This window comes from Grus americana, chromosome Z (genome assembly GCF_028858705.1).
Source record: "Grus americana isolate bGruAme1 chromosome Z, bGruAme1.mat, whole genome shotgun sequence".
Classification (NCBI taxonomy): domain Eukaryota; kingdom Metazoa; phylum Chordata; class Aves; order Gruiformes; family Gruidae; genus Grus; species Grus americana.
The window spans coordinates 37,225,943-37,242,678 of record NC_072891.1 but is presented as its reverse complement, the minus strand read 5'-3'; the positions used below and the strand labels follow the sequence as shown (position 1 = coordinate 37,242,678).

General features: G+C 37.9%; 1 protein-coding gene across 3 annotated transcripts in view; it reads right to left on the bottom strand.

Annotated features, from left to right (window-relative positions):
• CNTLN (centlein) overlaps positions 1–16,736 on the bottom strand; it is a 203,604-nt gene that overhangs the window by 54,600 nt on the left and 132,268 nt on the right. For all 3 annotated transcript variants that reach the window (XM_054810899.1, XM_054810898.1, XM_054810900.1), the window contains exons 15-19: positions 11,463–11,554; positions 8,143–8,663; positions 4,293–4,467; positions 1,264–1,357; positions 376–599 (exon numbers count right to left, since the gene is read on the bottom strand). In XM_054810899.1, coding sequence (XP_054666874.1) covers positions 376–599; positions 1,264–1,357; positions 4,293–4,467; positions 8,143–8,663; positions 11,463–11,554 — 1,106 coding nt within the window. The remainder of the gene's footprint in view (positions 1–375; positions 600–1,263; positions 1,358–4,292; positions 4,468–8,142; positions 8,664–11,462; positions 11,555–16,736) is intronic.

The following is a 16,736-nucleotide window of genomic DNA, read 5'->3' as shown; positions in this document are numbered from 1 at the left end:
AGACAGTTTTTTTCTCCAGAACTGCCTGTTCTTCACAGAGGAATGGGTGCTGGTTCATGTGGACTGAGCAGACTCTCAGGAAAGTTCTCAGACCACAGGCTAAAAGTGAAACTTCCTTCACTCATTTGAATGCAGGTAAAATGTCAGCATGAAGACCACTCCATTTTCAGCAGGGTTGATACAATATTAAATCAGGCCTCAACATCATTTGTACATAACTGATTCAGAATCTCATATAAAGCATGCTAATATATAACATTTCATAACTGTGATCATAACAAACTAAGTGACAATAATCAATGTTATCAAAGTTTCACAGAATTACAACATAATTAAGCTGAACATAGTAAGATGCCATAATGAAAAGTACTTTACCTCTATGGTCAGTTTACTATTTTGAAGTCTCTGATCAGCCAAATGTAGCTGAGTTGTTAGTTTTTCATTGGTTTCTTTAAATCCCTTCACAGAAGACACTGCTGTCTTTTTTTCATTCTGTAAAACAGCTATCTGCTGCTGCAATGCCTTAATTCTTTCCTGCAGTAGCGTAACAGAGTAGCCCGGTTTCTGGACAATGAGATTTCTCCTTTTTGTTCTGTTGACTAAACATAAAATGGCATGTTAGTAAATGGACAGATCATCATAAATAAGATGATTTCTGATTTTTCTATGGCCTTTCAAAACACTGTTCTAGCCTCTAAAATATTTCTCAGTAAACAAACTGGTAAATTAATTCCGTTAATCTATAAGTGCTCTATGTTGTTCTTTTTCTGAAATGCCAATACTGTAAACTCAACAAGGACTTAGAAGTTAAATGTGGCTCAAATTTCTGATCAGCATTACCAGAAATAAAGACTTGAGTGTCTTGTTAACAGGTTTTTTTAAGGTCTAAGCCACAGTTAATTTCAATTCACTGGATGTGTTGGCTACAAGGAGTAAACAAGAAGAAAAGGTAGTGAAAAAGCTTATTTTGGTCAGTAGATTCAATAGGCGGGACTCAGTAAAAAGAGAATATATTTTAATTGTGCGAAAAGACAATCACTTTTAAAAGTGACTGTGCTGTTTGACAGTCACTTTTTCTAAGTAAATTTCTCTTTAAAATAATGAGCTAAATCTTTGCAAATATACTCATGCAACTTTAAACAAGCAAATTTTGCAACAGCATATAAGTAGGTTTGTGTAATACAAAAGATGTTTTGGAATATCAGGCAGGAATGCTTTGTCAATCTTACTTATGAAGTTGCGAAAAATAAGCAATATTCCTACCTTTGCTTAGAATTGATGGATAAGATGTTATGAGATAGCAGATCTTCCTCCCGTTGGAATGTAACTTTTCCAGGTCTTTATTCTGTGAATGGCCCTAAATAAAAACCGGAAGCACAAAGTTAGCAACTCTTCATTATATCACACCTACCACAATACTCTAAAGTTCTCCAGTTTGGACCAAACCAACAAAAATTACTTCAAGTAATACATAAAATTCTTATGAGTTTTAATTTGAAACTCAGTCTTTCAACATCAGCCAACAAAGAGTACAAATTTCTGTCTTTCCCATCAAATGTAGAAGAAATAACAAATTGTTATAGGTAAATCATAACCCTTTCCAAAGAATCCCAGAGAAAAATGAAGTGTCTGTTAATGCCTACATTATTTTTTTAGATGACATGAATTTACTCATAGGGAAAAAAGATGGTGTGTATTACTTGAAAGCCTACAATATCCCATTTTCCAAGATATTTAAGTGAAAATAAAAAGGAATAGCGGTCTTACTAGTTCAGAAAGAAGATGATCAGATTAGACACTGAGCTGTAACTGGAAAATGCATGAATATATATGAACATGCAAATACAATCCCTGTGTTTGTACAGGGCTTAACAAAAGTCAGCTGCATGCCTTTTAAGTATCTGATTTGCAAAATCAGCTATTTTCAGAACCTATCAAATGTTCAAGAAGAACGATGCTTGCAATATGTAAAATGAAAATGACCACAGTATGCCTTACTCCAAAATCAAAGTACTATTTCCCTGGCTCTTAAATGTTCAGTGTATTTTGAAATGCTTTTGTTCTGGAATTCTGTAATATTTATCCAGTTTTTAAAGTCTTCAGTTTGCAATTTCTGTGTGATATCATGCAAGATATTTCTGGAAATGTTCGTAACTAAAATAGCTGCATCAAATTTAAAAGAGTAAACAGCAATGGATTATCTATTAACTGCACTGAACAAATTACTGACATTGTAGGACAGCTTAGCTGTGAATTCTAGACTTGTACAATCAACACACAATTTAGAAGGGGAGGAAAATAGGATATGCTAGAAAAAAAGAAAAGAAATCTAATTGCCAACTTTTCAGATTAAAACTAAAGCAAGGGAAAACAAAAGAGGTCAAGCTCTTCTATGTCTGCCTCCTTCAAGTAGTCTCTTAATTAATTTATTCCATGTCTCAAAGACAACAATGGAAACCAGTACTAAGTCCCTATCAGTATGACCAAAGGATCCTACAAACACTGAAGACATGTAATTGGATGACTGATGCTAGTCTGAAATGGTGATTATACATTACAGAGAACTGAGCTCTCAGCAGATGATGAGCAAACGATCCATGCCTGAAGTGAAAAGATGGAGATCTCCAGTCTAGGCCGCAGGTCTGATAAATGCGTAAATTGTAAGAGACTGCCAATAACTCTCCTGATACTGCATAGGTTATTATATATTTATACCACATGGGGCAAAACTGAGTTCTCATCTCCAACCCCAGGCATAGCTCTGGACTTAGGAGATTTCTTTAGCTTCTGTTTGTATGAGAATACCATGACCCAGCTAGACTGTCCTTAAATCCTCAGGAGGGATTTGAGATTTCTGTAAAAATTGGTGTTCCCAACTGCAAGTACTAAGCCTTTTTGCAATGCTATCTTCTGTACTTGCAAACCATGTTTTCAGGTGCTTTTCCTGCAACAGGGGACTTCTGCTGAAGCATATTTACCTGCTTAGGGCTCTTGGGATGCTTCCTGTGTATGCTCCAAGTCCATCAGTCTGTTACATACATGTATCAGAATATACCCATGTTTGTCTTTTCCAGTAGGAACAGACAGTAAATGCAATATAGGCAAACAGGAGAGGTACTGGCTGTGTCTACACTACCAAGCAAGAGTGACCAGAACCTCTTGGATTCCTTGCCTTGTATATCCTTGCTTAGGAGCAGCAGGAGGTAACAGAAGCAGCACACTCTGTTAGATTTTCACATACATCATGTGCACCTGCTCATACTGTGTATTCCATACCAACAGATGGTTGCAGAAGAATTTCCCTTTTTTTTTCAGATTTTCTGCCAGAAAAACAGATCTTTTGATGGAAATACACAATCAAGAATATATAAAAACACCAGAGAGTTTGTATTTGCTTTAAAATTTTGGAGATTAAGAAAATAGGTTTTCAAACTCTTTATTATATCACCATACGTAACAGAATTTCAAACTAGTTTTCTAACAGCAGCAAGTTGTTCAGTATTTCAGTATCCAGTGTTTCTGGACCTAAGGAACAATGATATCTGCTTTTTTAAAAAAAATTCCATGAAGTGATTTATTTGGGCAAACACAGGAGGGAAAAAGTACTAGACACTGTTCAAAAGTCCAAAAATGAGTCATCTGTTACAGATTGTATGAAGCCTCTAAAGACCTGGGAAGCGACCAGCTGGCCCTCTTCTGTGAGAAAACAGCATATAGATGTTAGGAATGAGACAAGGGGTTCACATCCCAGACAATGAATGTAAATGGGCTAAGAAGCTAAAAGCACACTTTTCTCTAGATAGAATCTCCTGGACAGAGCCAGAGCCAAAAGCACCTTTCTAAGACGGAGACGCACACCAAACGAACTGAGAGGTGTTCATGCTTGATTTGTCAGCGCACCATTTTGCTAGAGGGGAGGAGGGGATGTTGCTCTTTCCTTGTTGTGGGATAGGTCACCCTGCTGTGTATGGCTTTTCTGATTGAGACAGAGTTTAATGGGGTGTCTGCAACATTCTTTGTCTGGATTGTGAGACAGCAGGACTAGCTTACAGCAGCTTTTCATTTTTTAATCAGCTTTTGCACTCCTGACACCCTCTCCAAATACTTTTGCAGACTAATCGTTCAGAAAATATTCTAATGATAATGAAATTACTCATTGAATATCTGGAAGCAAATTTTCTTTTCAGTTTACTAGAAGAGTCAAATTAATTAAGAGGGGAATAGCAGTGATAATACTAACTATTAAACTTCAACACTTTACACAGGAGAACAAAACAAGTTCTATTATATACCTTTTTATTATAGTGCTGGTTTTTGCCTTCTAAATGAACAATGTTGCAGGGCTTTTGACTGTCTTGTATTTGCTTTTTTCCCTGTTGTTTACTTCTGTCTGGCAGTGGATCAATGTTTTGCACTGTCTTCATAATCACTGTTTCCAAACTTTCAGAAGTTGGTACTTCAGAGTCACTGAAACAGCACATTCAGGAAAACAAAACAAAATAAAGCTGAACATTAAAAGTTCCAAACAGCCAATGCTTGAGCACATAGAAAATAACACATGCAAGAAAGAAGAGAAACTAATGTAAAATCCAAACAGTACAAAGTTGACTTGTTCAACAGATGTTTAAAAATATCATAAAGAAGAAACCTCTGAAATTGTCTTATCAGGTTCTACCCTGTCAAATGGAATCTCACTCTACAATAAACAGAGGTCTGAGACTTTAACTGCTTCTTAAAGGACAGCTTTTGTTACAGCCTACAAAAGTGACATACATGAAAAACTACTTGACAGTACTTTGAGTCTATGAATGACTCACAAAGATATACTACGTTTCTACTTTCCCTCATCTTCGTATTTGATAACAAAACAAACAAATGCACAAGACTTCACTCAATAACGTTTTGTTCCAATTGAACTTTATTTGTAGTGTTGACTGAGATAAACTCAGAAATCACACTTCAGTGAAACCTCTGCCTAGCACCCCTTTGGAGTGGTTTTAAATTCTCTAAACTTGGTAGTCCTTCTACTGAAATTGCCTGCCATGCAAAGAAACTGGACCCGAAACTTTCATTCTACTTCAAATATTTCCTTAAACTTGCACTCAGTGTGCTCTTAATTTCCAGTTTGATTTCTGGTATTCAGTGAAGTCTATCTTAAAACAGGAAGTCTTGGATATATCATTTTCTATACAATCAGTGGCTATTCATCACCAATTGTGCAGATTTGTGAAGGAATCCCTGGACAGGAAGTAATTTTGATTTCTTACTTTTTAAACCAAGACATTTAAAAAGGCACAACTGAGTTCAAATTAAGTTGCACTGTGTTTTGGCTTTGCGTGGCAAGGTTTTGGTAGCAGGAGGGCTTCTGTGAGAAACTGCTAGAAGCTTCCCCCATGTCTGATAGAGCCAATGGCAGACGGCTCCAAGATGAACCCACCGATGGCCAAGGCCGAGCCCATGAGTGACAGTGGTATCACCTCTGGGATAACATAATTAAGAAGGGTGAAAAAAAAGGAGCAACAGCTTTTGTAGCCAGAGAGAGGAGTGAGAAGATGTGAGAAACTCTGCAGACACCCAGGTCAGTGAAGAAGGAGGGGGAGGAGGTGCTCCAGGTGCCAGAGCAGAGATTCCCCTGCAGTCCATGGAGAAGACCATGGTGAGGCAGGCTGTCCCCTGCAGCCCATGGAGGGCCATGGTGAGCAGATATCCACCTGCAGCCCAGGGAAGAACCCACGCTGGAGCAGGTGGAGGCACCCAAAGGAGGCTGTGACCCCGTGGGAAGCCTGTGCTGGAGCAGGCTCCTGGCAGGACCTGTGGCCCCACGGACAGAGGAGCCCATGCTGGAGCAGGTTTGCTGGCAGGACTTGTGACCCTGTGGGGGACCCACGCTGGAGCAGTCTGGTCCTGAAGGTCTGCACCCCATGGGAGAGACCCATGCTGGAGCAGCTGGTGAAGAACTGCAGCCTGTGAGAAGGACTCACACTGGAGAAGTTGGTGGAGGACTGTCTCCTGTGGGAGGGACCCCATGCTGGAGCAGGGTAAGAGTGTGAGGAGTCCTCCCATGAGGAGGAAGGAGAGGCAGAGACAACATGTGATGAACTGACCACAACCCCCATTCCCCATCCCCCTGTGCTGCTGGCAGGGAGGAGGTAGAGAAATTGGGAGTGAAGTTGAGCCAGGGAAGAAGGGAGGTGTGGGGGGAGGTGTTTTAAGATTTCTTTTTATTTTTGCATTACCCTACTCTGATTTGATTGGCAATAAATTTAACTAATTCTCCCCAAGTCAAGTCTGTTTTGCCCGTGACAGTAATCGGTGAGTGATCTTTCCCTGTCCTCATCTCAACCCATGAGCCTTTTGTTATATTTTCTCTCCCCTGTCCAGCTGAGGAAGGCAGTGACAGAGCGGCTTTGGGGGGCACCGGGCCTCCAGCCAGGGTCAGCCCACCACACACCATTATAAAAATCAATGGTTTGGAGATGGAGGCTACTTAACCAGGGAAAAGATCTCAAATTGAAGAGTTGATACAGAAACATGTTTGTACTTTGCAAAATCTGTATAGTATGTCTTATTGACTGATAAGAACAGAAATCAATGTAATAGTTTGAAGGTGCTGCAGTAGCACAGAGATATTTCTAACTATGCACACACTTCCCTCACCTGAATGCTTTCAGGAATGGTCTATTTAGAAAATAGAAGGCTTGAATCTAGAAACTCAAAGACAGCTATTAGTAATAAAGGAGAGCATTTATTAATAAGTAGAAGAGGGAATTAAATGAAGATGTTTCCCTAACTTGTTGAGAATGACACCTTGAAACATCACCTTCAAAAACATTCACTATTCTGCAACATGAATTCCCTCACCTGATACTTGTACAATTATTGAAAGTAGTATTTATGGATAGCCACGGCAACTGAAGCCATACAATTACTTTCCACTTCACTTCAAATTCAAATTGCAATGACAATTTGTTTGCTCAATTTTGTTCTTAAAAAGCAAAACACAGTAAATTAAATAAAAAGCTCACTAATTGCAACAGAAAACCACGTGTGTTTTCTGTAAAATCAGATCTGCGATATTTAATTGAACAGAAAAACAAACAAGCTTTATATTAATGATAGCAACTGACAAAATACATGGTTCTTAATTTGTTTTCCCTCTCAAAATAGTGTGTACAAGAGCCCCTATTTTGCAAGGGGAAAAGCAGCAGAAGGGCTTCATTTGCCACTGGTGATTTGCTCCACATGACATATAAAACCAACATGAAGCCCGTGAAGATGATTCCATTTTCTTTACTCTTTTGTCACCTTCTCTAGACTTTGGATAAACACAGGTTTGAGAAATTTCTTTGCATGTCTCTTAGGACAAAATATTGAAAGACAAGGTGTAATACCCATTTACCTAGTGGCTTACTGCTGCCTCCTCAAGTATGTGCGGACAAATAGAAGCAGAAGCAAATATTCTGAACATTTATGAAGCTTGCTGGTGTAATTTTCTGAGGGCCTTGTGACTCATGACTGGGACGCTATGCAGTAACAATTACCTTTAAAGAACTGATTTTTAACCATCATTCAATTAAAGTTAGTACAATGACTGTGCATAAAACATACATGAAATAATTAGTGTGGATGGTTCTTAATTTAAAGGATGTTAAACAGCTTGTAGACATCTGCTAGCAAGCTGAAATGGGTCATTCAAAATTTATCTAACTAAATTAAGGGGAAAAAATGTTTCTCCTCCCGGGTCGGCATGTCACAAGATAACTAAACCGACTTAGTAGGCTTGCCTGGGAATCCTTAGCTGTCAGTGGTGAATATGCAAAGGGCCAGCAAATTAAATCAACCTGCCAAACTGTCAATTTCAAGCCTCATGACTGCATGAAAATAGCATCACTGGAAGAAATCAAGCATTGCCTTCTTTTGGGTTTCCTGGCACCTATTCAAATACTCATGCAGTTGTGGCTAATTTTGCATGCAAATTTCAGTCAATAAGCTCAGAACAAGACCTCCCAAGATATTTCAAAGGATCTGACAGTATTTTTTTTGAATACCAAATCAACAGTAGTTGAAATTCAATCTCCATTTGCTAGTGCTTTACATATGCACAGTGTCCCCTCCACAGGGCTAAGTTAATGAGAGCCGTACCTGCTTTCACTCACATCCTCCCAGCCGTCCTTACTGAAGTTCTCAAATACATTACTCATAACCTTGATGGACTGTTTGAGAAAAGCTCCATGATGTCCCAAAGAGCTCTTTTTCTTGGCTGTTTTTAATTTAACCTTGGTGCCTGTTATCTTGCAATTACATTGCCCAGAGGTTGCCACTGCTTTGGCTTCATCCAGCGAACACTTCAGCTTCTGCACTTGACTCAGCAAATCTTCATTTTCATTTCTCAACCTGTTAGCTTCTGCCACTTGCCTCTTCAAAGAGGCAGCTTCTTTTTCCTGCTCATCAATCACTAACTGAAGTTCTGCTTTGTCTTTTTTTATTTCACAAATCCTCTTAAGTAGCATTTCCAGCTCTCTTTCTCTTGTGTCTGCATCTTCCTTTTGCACTTTTAAAGATGCCTTCAAATCATTTTTCTCCTTCAATAAGTCTTTATTTACTTCTTTCTGTTTCTTTAATTCCCCTTCAATAGCTTTGAATCTTCTTTCTAGTTGCTGTACCTAACAAAAACAATTTTAGCATTCATAATATTTCAGCCTATCCAGTAGAAAAAAGCCTATGTTTTCAAATGTATTTATTATATGGCAATAATATTACATTAAGCACAAGGACAAAAGCAATCTGTGGTCCTTAATTTAAAAATAATTCTAACGTAGTGCAGATGAAAACATTTTAGCTGCAATAATACAGCTGTTGAACAAAGGGCAGATGGTAAAAGAAGTTAAAATTCCAGGCAAAGTGACACAGAAGTTTAAGTATGCTAATGAACCTTCCTGATGCATCTTGAGCTCATTACTGATTTGGTTATACATACTAATTGAATTTAAAAAATTTTTTTCAGAAGGAAAACTAATTTGAAATATAGACAAATTTGCACTAGCTATCTAAATCAACAAGTTCTTTCAAGTGTTGTAAATACACAAATTAAATATTACTTTGATCTTTCAAAAACACCAAACAAATCATAGCAAAAGATATCATAAGCTCAGTACCTAAAGAATATGAAGGGTGAAATGTATTTTCTATTCCCAGAAATGGAATATCCATCCTATTCCAATGAAGCCACTTTACAAGTTTCTTGTATGTAGTTTGAAGAAGCATATTCTACGTATATAGGATGGATATACTTTGTTTGTAAAGTCCTTTGAGTTTTATACATATTCAAGGCCATTAACAATAAACTGATTCTCAGGGAAATTTGAATTTTAGCAGATACTAAAATGAACACCTAGTCTCTGAGATGTCCCCAGTAGCCTGCAAAGGGCATCAGAGTGAGTTTTGTACTCCGTAAACACTTAGTCACTTATATTTCTGATTGGTTTTGTACAAGCTCCAATCCCACTCTTTCACTAGGGGAAGTACCAAGTGCACTAGATTTTTCTGGACATGGGTAGAAAAGACTACTTTTCAAGGAGCTACAGTAGCATGCACGTGGCCAACTTCAGTTAATCACCTTGTAAATTACTGGCCAATTCCATCACTTTGTGGCAATATGAAATGTCAAAACTTGTTTTGGCATTGAAAAAATTGACACTATAATATTTCTAAATAAATGCTATATGTTTTTGCAAGAACACTTTGCCAATGCATTTAAATTATTTTAAAACTTATGAAATTATTTACAAAGTGGGTACTACAGATTTGATTCAGATAAATGAGAAGTTTTAATGTATAGAGCAAACTAGGGCAAGAGCTACTCAAACTTCATATACATTTGTGAATTTGATATTGAATTTTGAGTTTGATAGCAAACCTTTAATATGCATGCCTATCCATCACTAAGTTCTGTTACAGAAATTCATAACATTTACACAATGAAAAGAAATTGCCGTATGGCTACATAAAGTTATTGGGTGAAGTTAGAAATAAAAAGGATTTTTCCAAATGCTTCCATTAAATCAAGGTTTATGATTAAAATCATAGTTTGTACTTTCCTCCCAATGACAGACCAGTACCTTTCTTCAACCATCTTCCTAAACTAAGATACTGCTGTTATTTTCTCAGTTCTTTAACACAACCTTTTGCACTTACTAGCACTTAAAGTCATGTATGACAGCTGGAAGGAAACAAACAATGAATAGCTTCTACACCTATCCCTAAGGTACCATCATAACTCTGTATATCCATAGAGATAAAAATTATGTAGTACCTGGCAAACAAAATTATAGTTCTGAAATATAGATGATAAGCAAGCATAAACTGTGTGACATTTCAGATGGTAGCGTTCATATTATTTCAATTACTCACTCTACCTTAAGATAAATGAATGTGAGCACTTCCTATTCTGTGTGTTATTATTTTAACATGATGTTTGTCATTCAGTAATAACGAGATGACAGCCTTCATTGCCTGACCATATGGCAAGTGTTACAAGTATATGCAATCACATCATCTGCTGTAAATTACCATACTTCCTACAAGTTAATTCACAAATAAAAAATAAATAGACATACCCGAACTGACATTCAAAGTTATAGATTTGTGTTTATTCAATTTAAGCATGCTTTTAAAGATTTATAAGTAATTAAACAACTATTGTTTTGCAAAATGACAAACAAAAGGCATGATGCTGTTTGAAGGATGTCTTTTCTTTGCAGCATACAAAACATATGGTAAAATACAAGTGAGCCCTCTTAAGTGAACACCTGTTAACATACTAAACTACTTGTGTATATTACAAATATCAATACAAATAGCAACTAGTTAAGAACATCTTGTTACTGTATGAGGTAAAACATGTAGAAAGTTGAGCAGTAAAGATTAAATGCTCATCATATTTGCTAAGCCAAAGAACATTAAATGCATACGGTATTATCTTGTGAAAAGAGTGATAAACCCACATATGTAAAAAATATTTGCATATGCAATGTTGTGCTAAAATTCAAATACAACCAAAGGTAGATTTATCACTATTACGCATCAATTTTATTCTGTAGCAAGAGCTCTATGGAGATTAACACCTGATATCATGTAAGGTTAAATATTCAGCAAAAGAAATGAGGGTTTCTGAACTTAAAAGTGGTAAAAAGCTAAGCATATGTTACTTCCAATTTAGATAATTTGACAGTTTTTAACATTATACCTCTAAACATTCTTTTAATTTTCTCTGACATTAACCATGTTTAGCTCACACGATACATTCACAGCTGCCTCACTAGAATTCATTTCTGACACAATTTTGGAAATCCACATTTTTAAATTAGGAAAGGAAAATTATGGCCTAAATTCATGAGTACTGACTTATATATCTATATGATTTTTATATGAAAATTTAGATCTTGCTGCAGTTGGTATCTTACCTTCTGTAATGTCTGATGTGAAACTTCTTTCATATTTCTCTTTGGAGTACTGCTCTTGACCACATCATCTTCACTAAGTTTAAAAAGTGGTTCTATCAGGAAATAAATAATACAGCTCTATCAGAGAATAAATAAAATACATTGTGACACCTAGTATTTTGCTAAAACAATACCTCGACATTTTAAGGAAATGCTTTCTTTACTTCCGCAATTATTTATAATGTGATCTATTTTCTTGATGGGCCTTTTGGTCAGTTTCTAAACAGTGATCTCTTTTCAAAGTGTTCTGTCACATAATTATGAATCTTTGTAGCATCACAGTGTGGTTTTTTTCAGAGTACAAGCTTTTCAAAGGTACAATAGATCTGCAGGTTAAAGACGTTGTACTTTCATTCCGATTTTTATTCTTTTATAGACTATTCCCTCTATGCCTTAAAAGCAGAATTCATTGCCTTTTTATCTACACAGTCACTATGAGTTTTGTTCTCTAGGTCTTGTCCCCTGCTAGGAGGATCACAGTGATTGGTGAACAAAGCAAACAGTAACAGAATTAGGATGGATGAAAACTTTAAACCTCTTTTTTTGTTAAGTGAAGGATCATGTACTTCACGAGATAAATCACACAAACCATTCCATTGTAATACTCTGAATTCATAACAATTAAAAATTGATACAACTAATGAGAGTGAACATGACTCTAAGCATCACTCTCAGAGACAGCCATGCACTTTAGGTACTAAAAATCACACAAAAATAAGACAAGTTAAAAATTAGATCTATTTATAGAGAAGAATGCTACGAAAAAGTTCAGAAGTACTAATACATATGGTAAATCAGAAGTAAAATACATTTTGTTTAGATTTGAAGGAAGAGCTTAGCATTCACAAATTGCCCACTGCTCACGGAAATGAGCAATTACACACCTCAGAAGGACTTTTTCTTAGAATATGAAATATTATGTTAAAGAACAAAAAATCCCAACATTCACATTTCTTTTCCTACCCTTCTTCCCCACAAATTAACTTAAAGAATTAATCTTAAGGGATAAATATCTGTGCTACATGGTGGAGGTCTGCTTTAAAAGTATCATTTCAAACTACAAGCAGACACTGCAGGTCACTTAAAAACTTTTGATTTATAAACAAAGCAAGTGTAGAAGAAAACAGTGTTACTCTCTGTAGATTCACAATCCTCTTGATATAAACAGTGACTAACAAGTTTGTTAGAGTGAATTAGATCTTTCTTTTGTCTTTGGAACATGTCATGGCCAATTAATACTTCTGTATTCATGAAATAAATGGAACACTATTCTAAAGATAATAAAAGCTGAAAAAGGTAAAACTATGCATCTGGGGAATATGTACCTTTACCTTGATATTAATATGTTAGTTCCCATGTTATTTCAGACTACAGTCCCCCAGCACAGTGGTACTGCATACATTTACAACTTTCTTTAAGTAACACACAAAGATAATATGAACATGCTTTTCATCTTTTTCTAAATATTCACTCATTTGAATGTCTGCTGCAGCTTTTATATCAGCATTTACTGTACTCCACTGAAAAGCACTCCACTGAAAAATTATTTCCCATAGTCAAAGCAATGGATCAAAGCACACAAGGTATTATATTTATTATGTGGATGTATTAAAATACAATTTAAAACACTATCTATAAATAAGCATATTATATGTGCAAATAAAAAATACTACTGCAAAATAGAAAAGACTATATATATTCAGTATTATCACAGAAGTCACAAGCAACGTAAATTAAAGAAAAGCCAAGGTCACTGATGCATAACCCTTTCTATTGAGTAGAAAATAAATGGCCTATTCAGCCCCCTTCTCCCCTCTGTTCTAATTGTTATGTAATTGTTCACAGGAATCGGTTAGAGAGGCAATGAAAAAGCATTGTCTGTAACTGTCTGTCTGTCTGTGATAGCAGAAAGATTCATCATATCAGTCTACTCAGCAAGACATACACTCTACCCATCATACTCCTACATAAAAAAAAATACCAAGTTGTCCCTCAAGGAATAGACCCACAAATCATAAACTCCACTATCCTCAGTCATCAAATTACCATGGTCTTAGAGAAGTATACTTACGTCCCAGAAAACATAGTTAATTGCCCGCTTCAGAACATAACACTTAAGTCCTAATTAATAGACACCAAATCTGATGATGAGTGAGTTCAACATAGCTGCCAAAATGGTACTTGAACTATGATACTAGAGTTCATTATTAGTATTTGTAGAAAGCCTTCTTACACAGAGAAAAAACTATCAGTTAAAAAAAAAAAAAAGAAGAGCTGTGTATTAGTCTCTCATAGAGTATTTCATGAACCATCAAAAGAATGACATTTTGCCTCTGGTATGCACCAGGTGAAGAATTCCCCTGAGAGGCAGAAGGTGCTGTGGTGCAGAAAGCCACTGTGTCACTGACTCCAGTGGTGGCCACCCAGGCTCCCAAAGATGTGCTAAGTCTGAAACAGTCTGTGGGAAAAACCACTGCGAAGACCAGAAGAAGGGAATGCCATTTCACACATGAGCTGGGTGGTAGATTCAGAACAAATCTCATAACAAAAAAAGCCTTCAAACTGCCTCCCTCAAGAAATAGGAGGCTATCGTGGTTTAGGCCCAGCCAGCAGCTGAGCACCACGTGGCCACTCACTCACCCCTCCCCCAGCAGGATGGGAAAGCGAAGTATAACAAAAGGCTTGGGTTGAGATAAGGACAGGGAGAGATCACTCACTAATTATCATCACGAGCAAAAGAGACTGAACGTAGAGAGGAGATTCATCTAATTTATTACTAAGCAAAACAGAGTAGAGCAATGAGAAATAAAATCAACTCTTAAAACACCTCCCCCCACCCCTCCCATCTTCCCGGGCTCAACTTCACTCCTGGCTTCAACCTCCGCCCCCCTCAGCGGCACAGGGGGGCGGGGAATGGGGGTTGTGGTCAGTTCAGCACACATTGTCTCTGCCGCTTGTTTGTCCTCAGGGGGAGGACTCCTCTCAACGTTCCCCTGCTCCAACATGGAGTCTCTCCCACGGGCTACAGTCCTTCATGAACTGCTCCAGTGTGGATCTCTCCCACAGGGCGCAGACCTTCAGGAGCAAACTGCTCCAGCGTGGAATCCCCCCCGGGGTCACAAGTCCGGCTGGCAAACCTGCCCTGGCATGGGCTCCCCTCTTCACAGGTCCACCGGTCCGGCCAGGAACTTGCTCCAGCGTGGGCTTCCCACGGGCCTCAGCCTCCTTCAGGTGCCTCCACCTGCTCCGGCGTGGGGTCCTCCACGGGCTGCAGGTGGAATCTCTACACCCCCTCATCCTTCCTCCATGGGCTGCAGGGGGGCAGCCTGCTTCACCATGGCCTTCACCACGGGCTGCAGGCGGATCTCTGCTCTGGCGCCTGGAGCACCTCCTCCCCCTCCTTCTTCACTGACTTTGGTGTCTGCAGAGTTTCTTACATCTTCTCACTCCTCTCTCCGGTTGCAAAAGCTTCTCCAACTGTTTTGTTTTCCTTCTTAAATATGTTATCACAGAGGCGCTGATTGGCTTGGCCTTGGCCAGCGGCGGGCCTGTCTTAGAGCCGGCTGGCATTGGCTTTATCAGACACAGGGGAAGCTTCTAGCAGCTTCTCACAGAAGCCACCCCTGTAGCCACCCCCCGCCACCAAAACCTTGCCATGCAAACCCAACACAGAGGCCAACATTTATCTTCTTTTAATAAGACACTTGCTAATTTTCTGAATTAGATTAGATGGACCCACTTTCCTGCTTTTGGAGGAAATGGCATGAGTACCTGCCAACACATTCTTTACATTCATTCACAAATAATGACATGAATAGCATGAACAGTGAATTTGGAATTGATGACTATTGGAAAATCATTGTCAATGACGAAAGAGATACCTTGGACAACTGAACTGGAATGGAAAGAAATTGGGAATGGCAAGAGCAGAATTTCCTTTTCCCCGACCTCTTTCATCTTTTACCAGCAGGGTTTGAAAAATGATACAGAAGAGCAACAAAACTATCCAGTACTTCCTCCTGACAAACACAAATGCTGTCTAACCAAGCAAAAGGATAGAGCCTATCTTCTTTAATACAGTGAAGCTCAGGCACTTTTTTCAGAATTTATCCCTTGCTGTTAGAATGCCTGATGGAAACAGGTGAAACATGCTAATGAAAGTGAATTCCAAAATCATATAAGATGAGTAAATTCATGTCAGGTTTCCTTTTAGAAAAGAAAACATACTTACTAAGACTGTGAACAAAGTGTATTTAGGTCATTTCAAGTTTGGACTCCCAGCAACTTGCAGATAACAGACCTGAGGTTGTACTTTTGCTTGGGAAGAGGAAGGCATTTAATACCCATTTTAGGGCAGAGGGTGTACGCACTTTCTTAGCTCATGAGCAAGGATTGCTCACATACACTCATTTATGCTCAGAGATGGATATCCAGCTTCAGTAGCTATGGTGTAGTCTTCTAGAAAATGTCAACCAATTGATAAAAGTGTCCACCACACTGCAGTATCGTAGGACTTGCAAGGGGAACAACAAGGGAATTACTTTTCATAGGCTGGGTGAGCAACTATTTTTTTTGTACTTCAATTGGTAAAAGTTAGGAAATAGCTGGAGTCAGCTCAGTCTTATGTGCTAACAAAAAGTGCTGCTTAATACCTATCTTTAGACTTCATTTTGAATCTTATAAAAAAATTCCTCTCTATCTAAATGACACCTATAACAACGATGCTGGAAAAGGTAAATAAAATTTGCCTAACACACTTCACTAGTAGTTTAACTCTTTTTCTCAGTCCCAATATAACAACAATTAATCATCATACCAATAACCAAACTAGAAGTGTGTAACCACACACACACTTTTAAAAGAGGGTATGTTTTAATCTGAAAAGACAATGAAAAAAGAAGGAATAAAAGACTAATTGTTAAAGCACTAAACATGTCAAGAACTGGCAGTTTCAGGTATCTGACTGTTTTTTGGAAACACATGGTTATTGCTCAGCAGGCCCTCAACTCCTTCTCACTGCTGGTTGCCTTTCCACTTCTCTGTGCAAAGACTGACTAAATTGGCAAAAACAAAGAAGTGATTTTTAAAGTCAGTATTGGAAACCTTCACTAGTTCCTTTCAGCTCTATCTGGGGCTATGAAAATAACACATAAGAAGTAACATGAAAGAAAACAGAAACTTTCAGTCTTCAGCAGCTGAGTATTTCCACTTAGTTTTATAGATACTATAAAACAA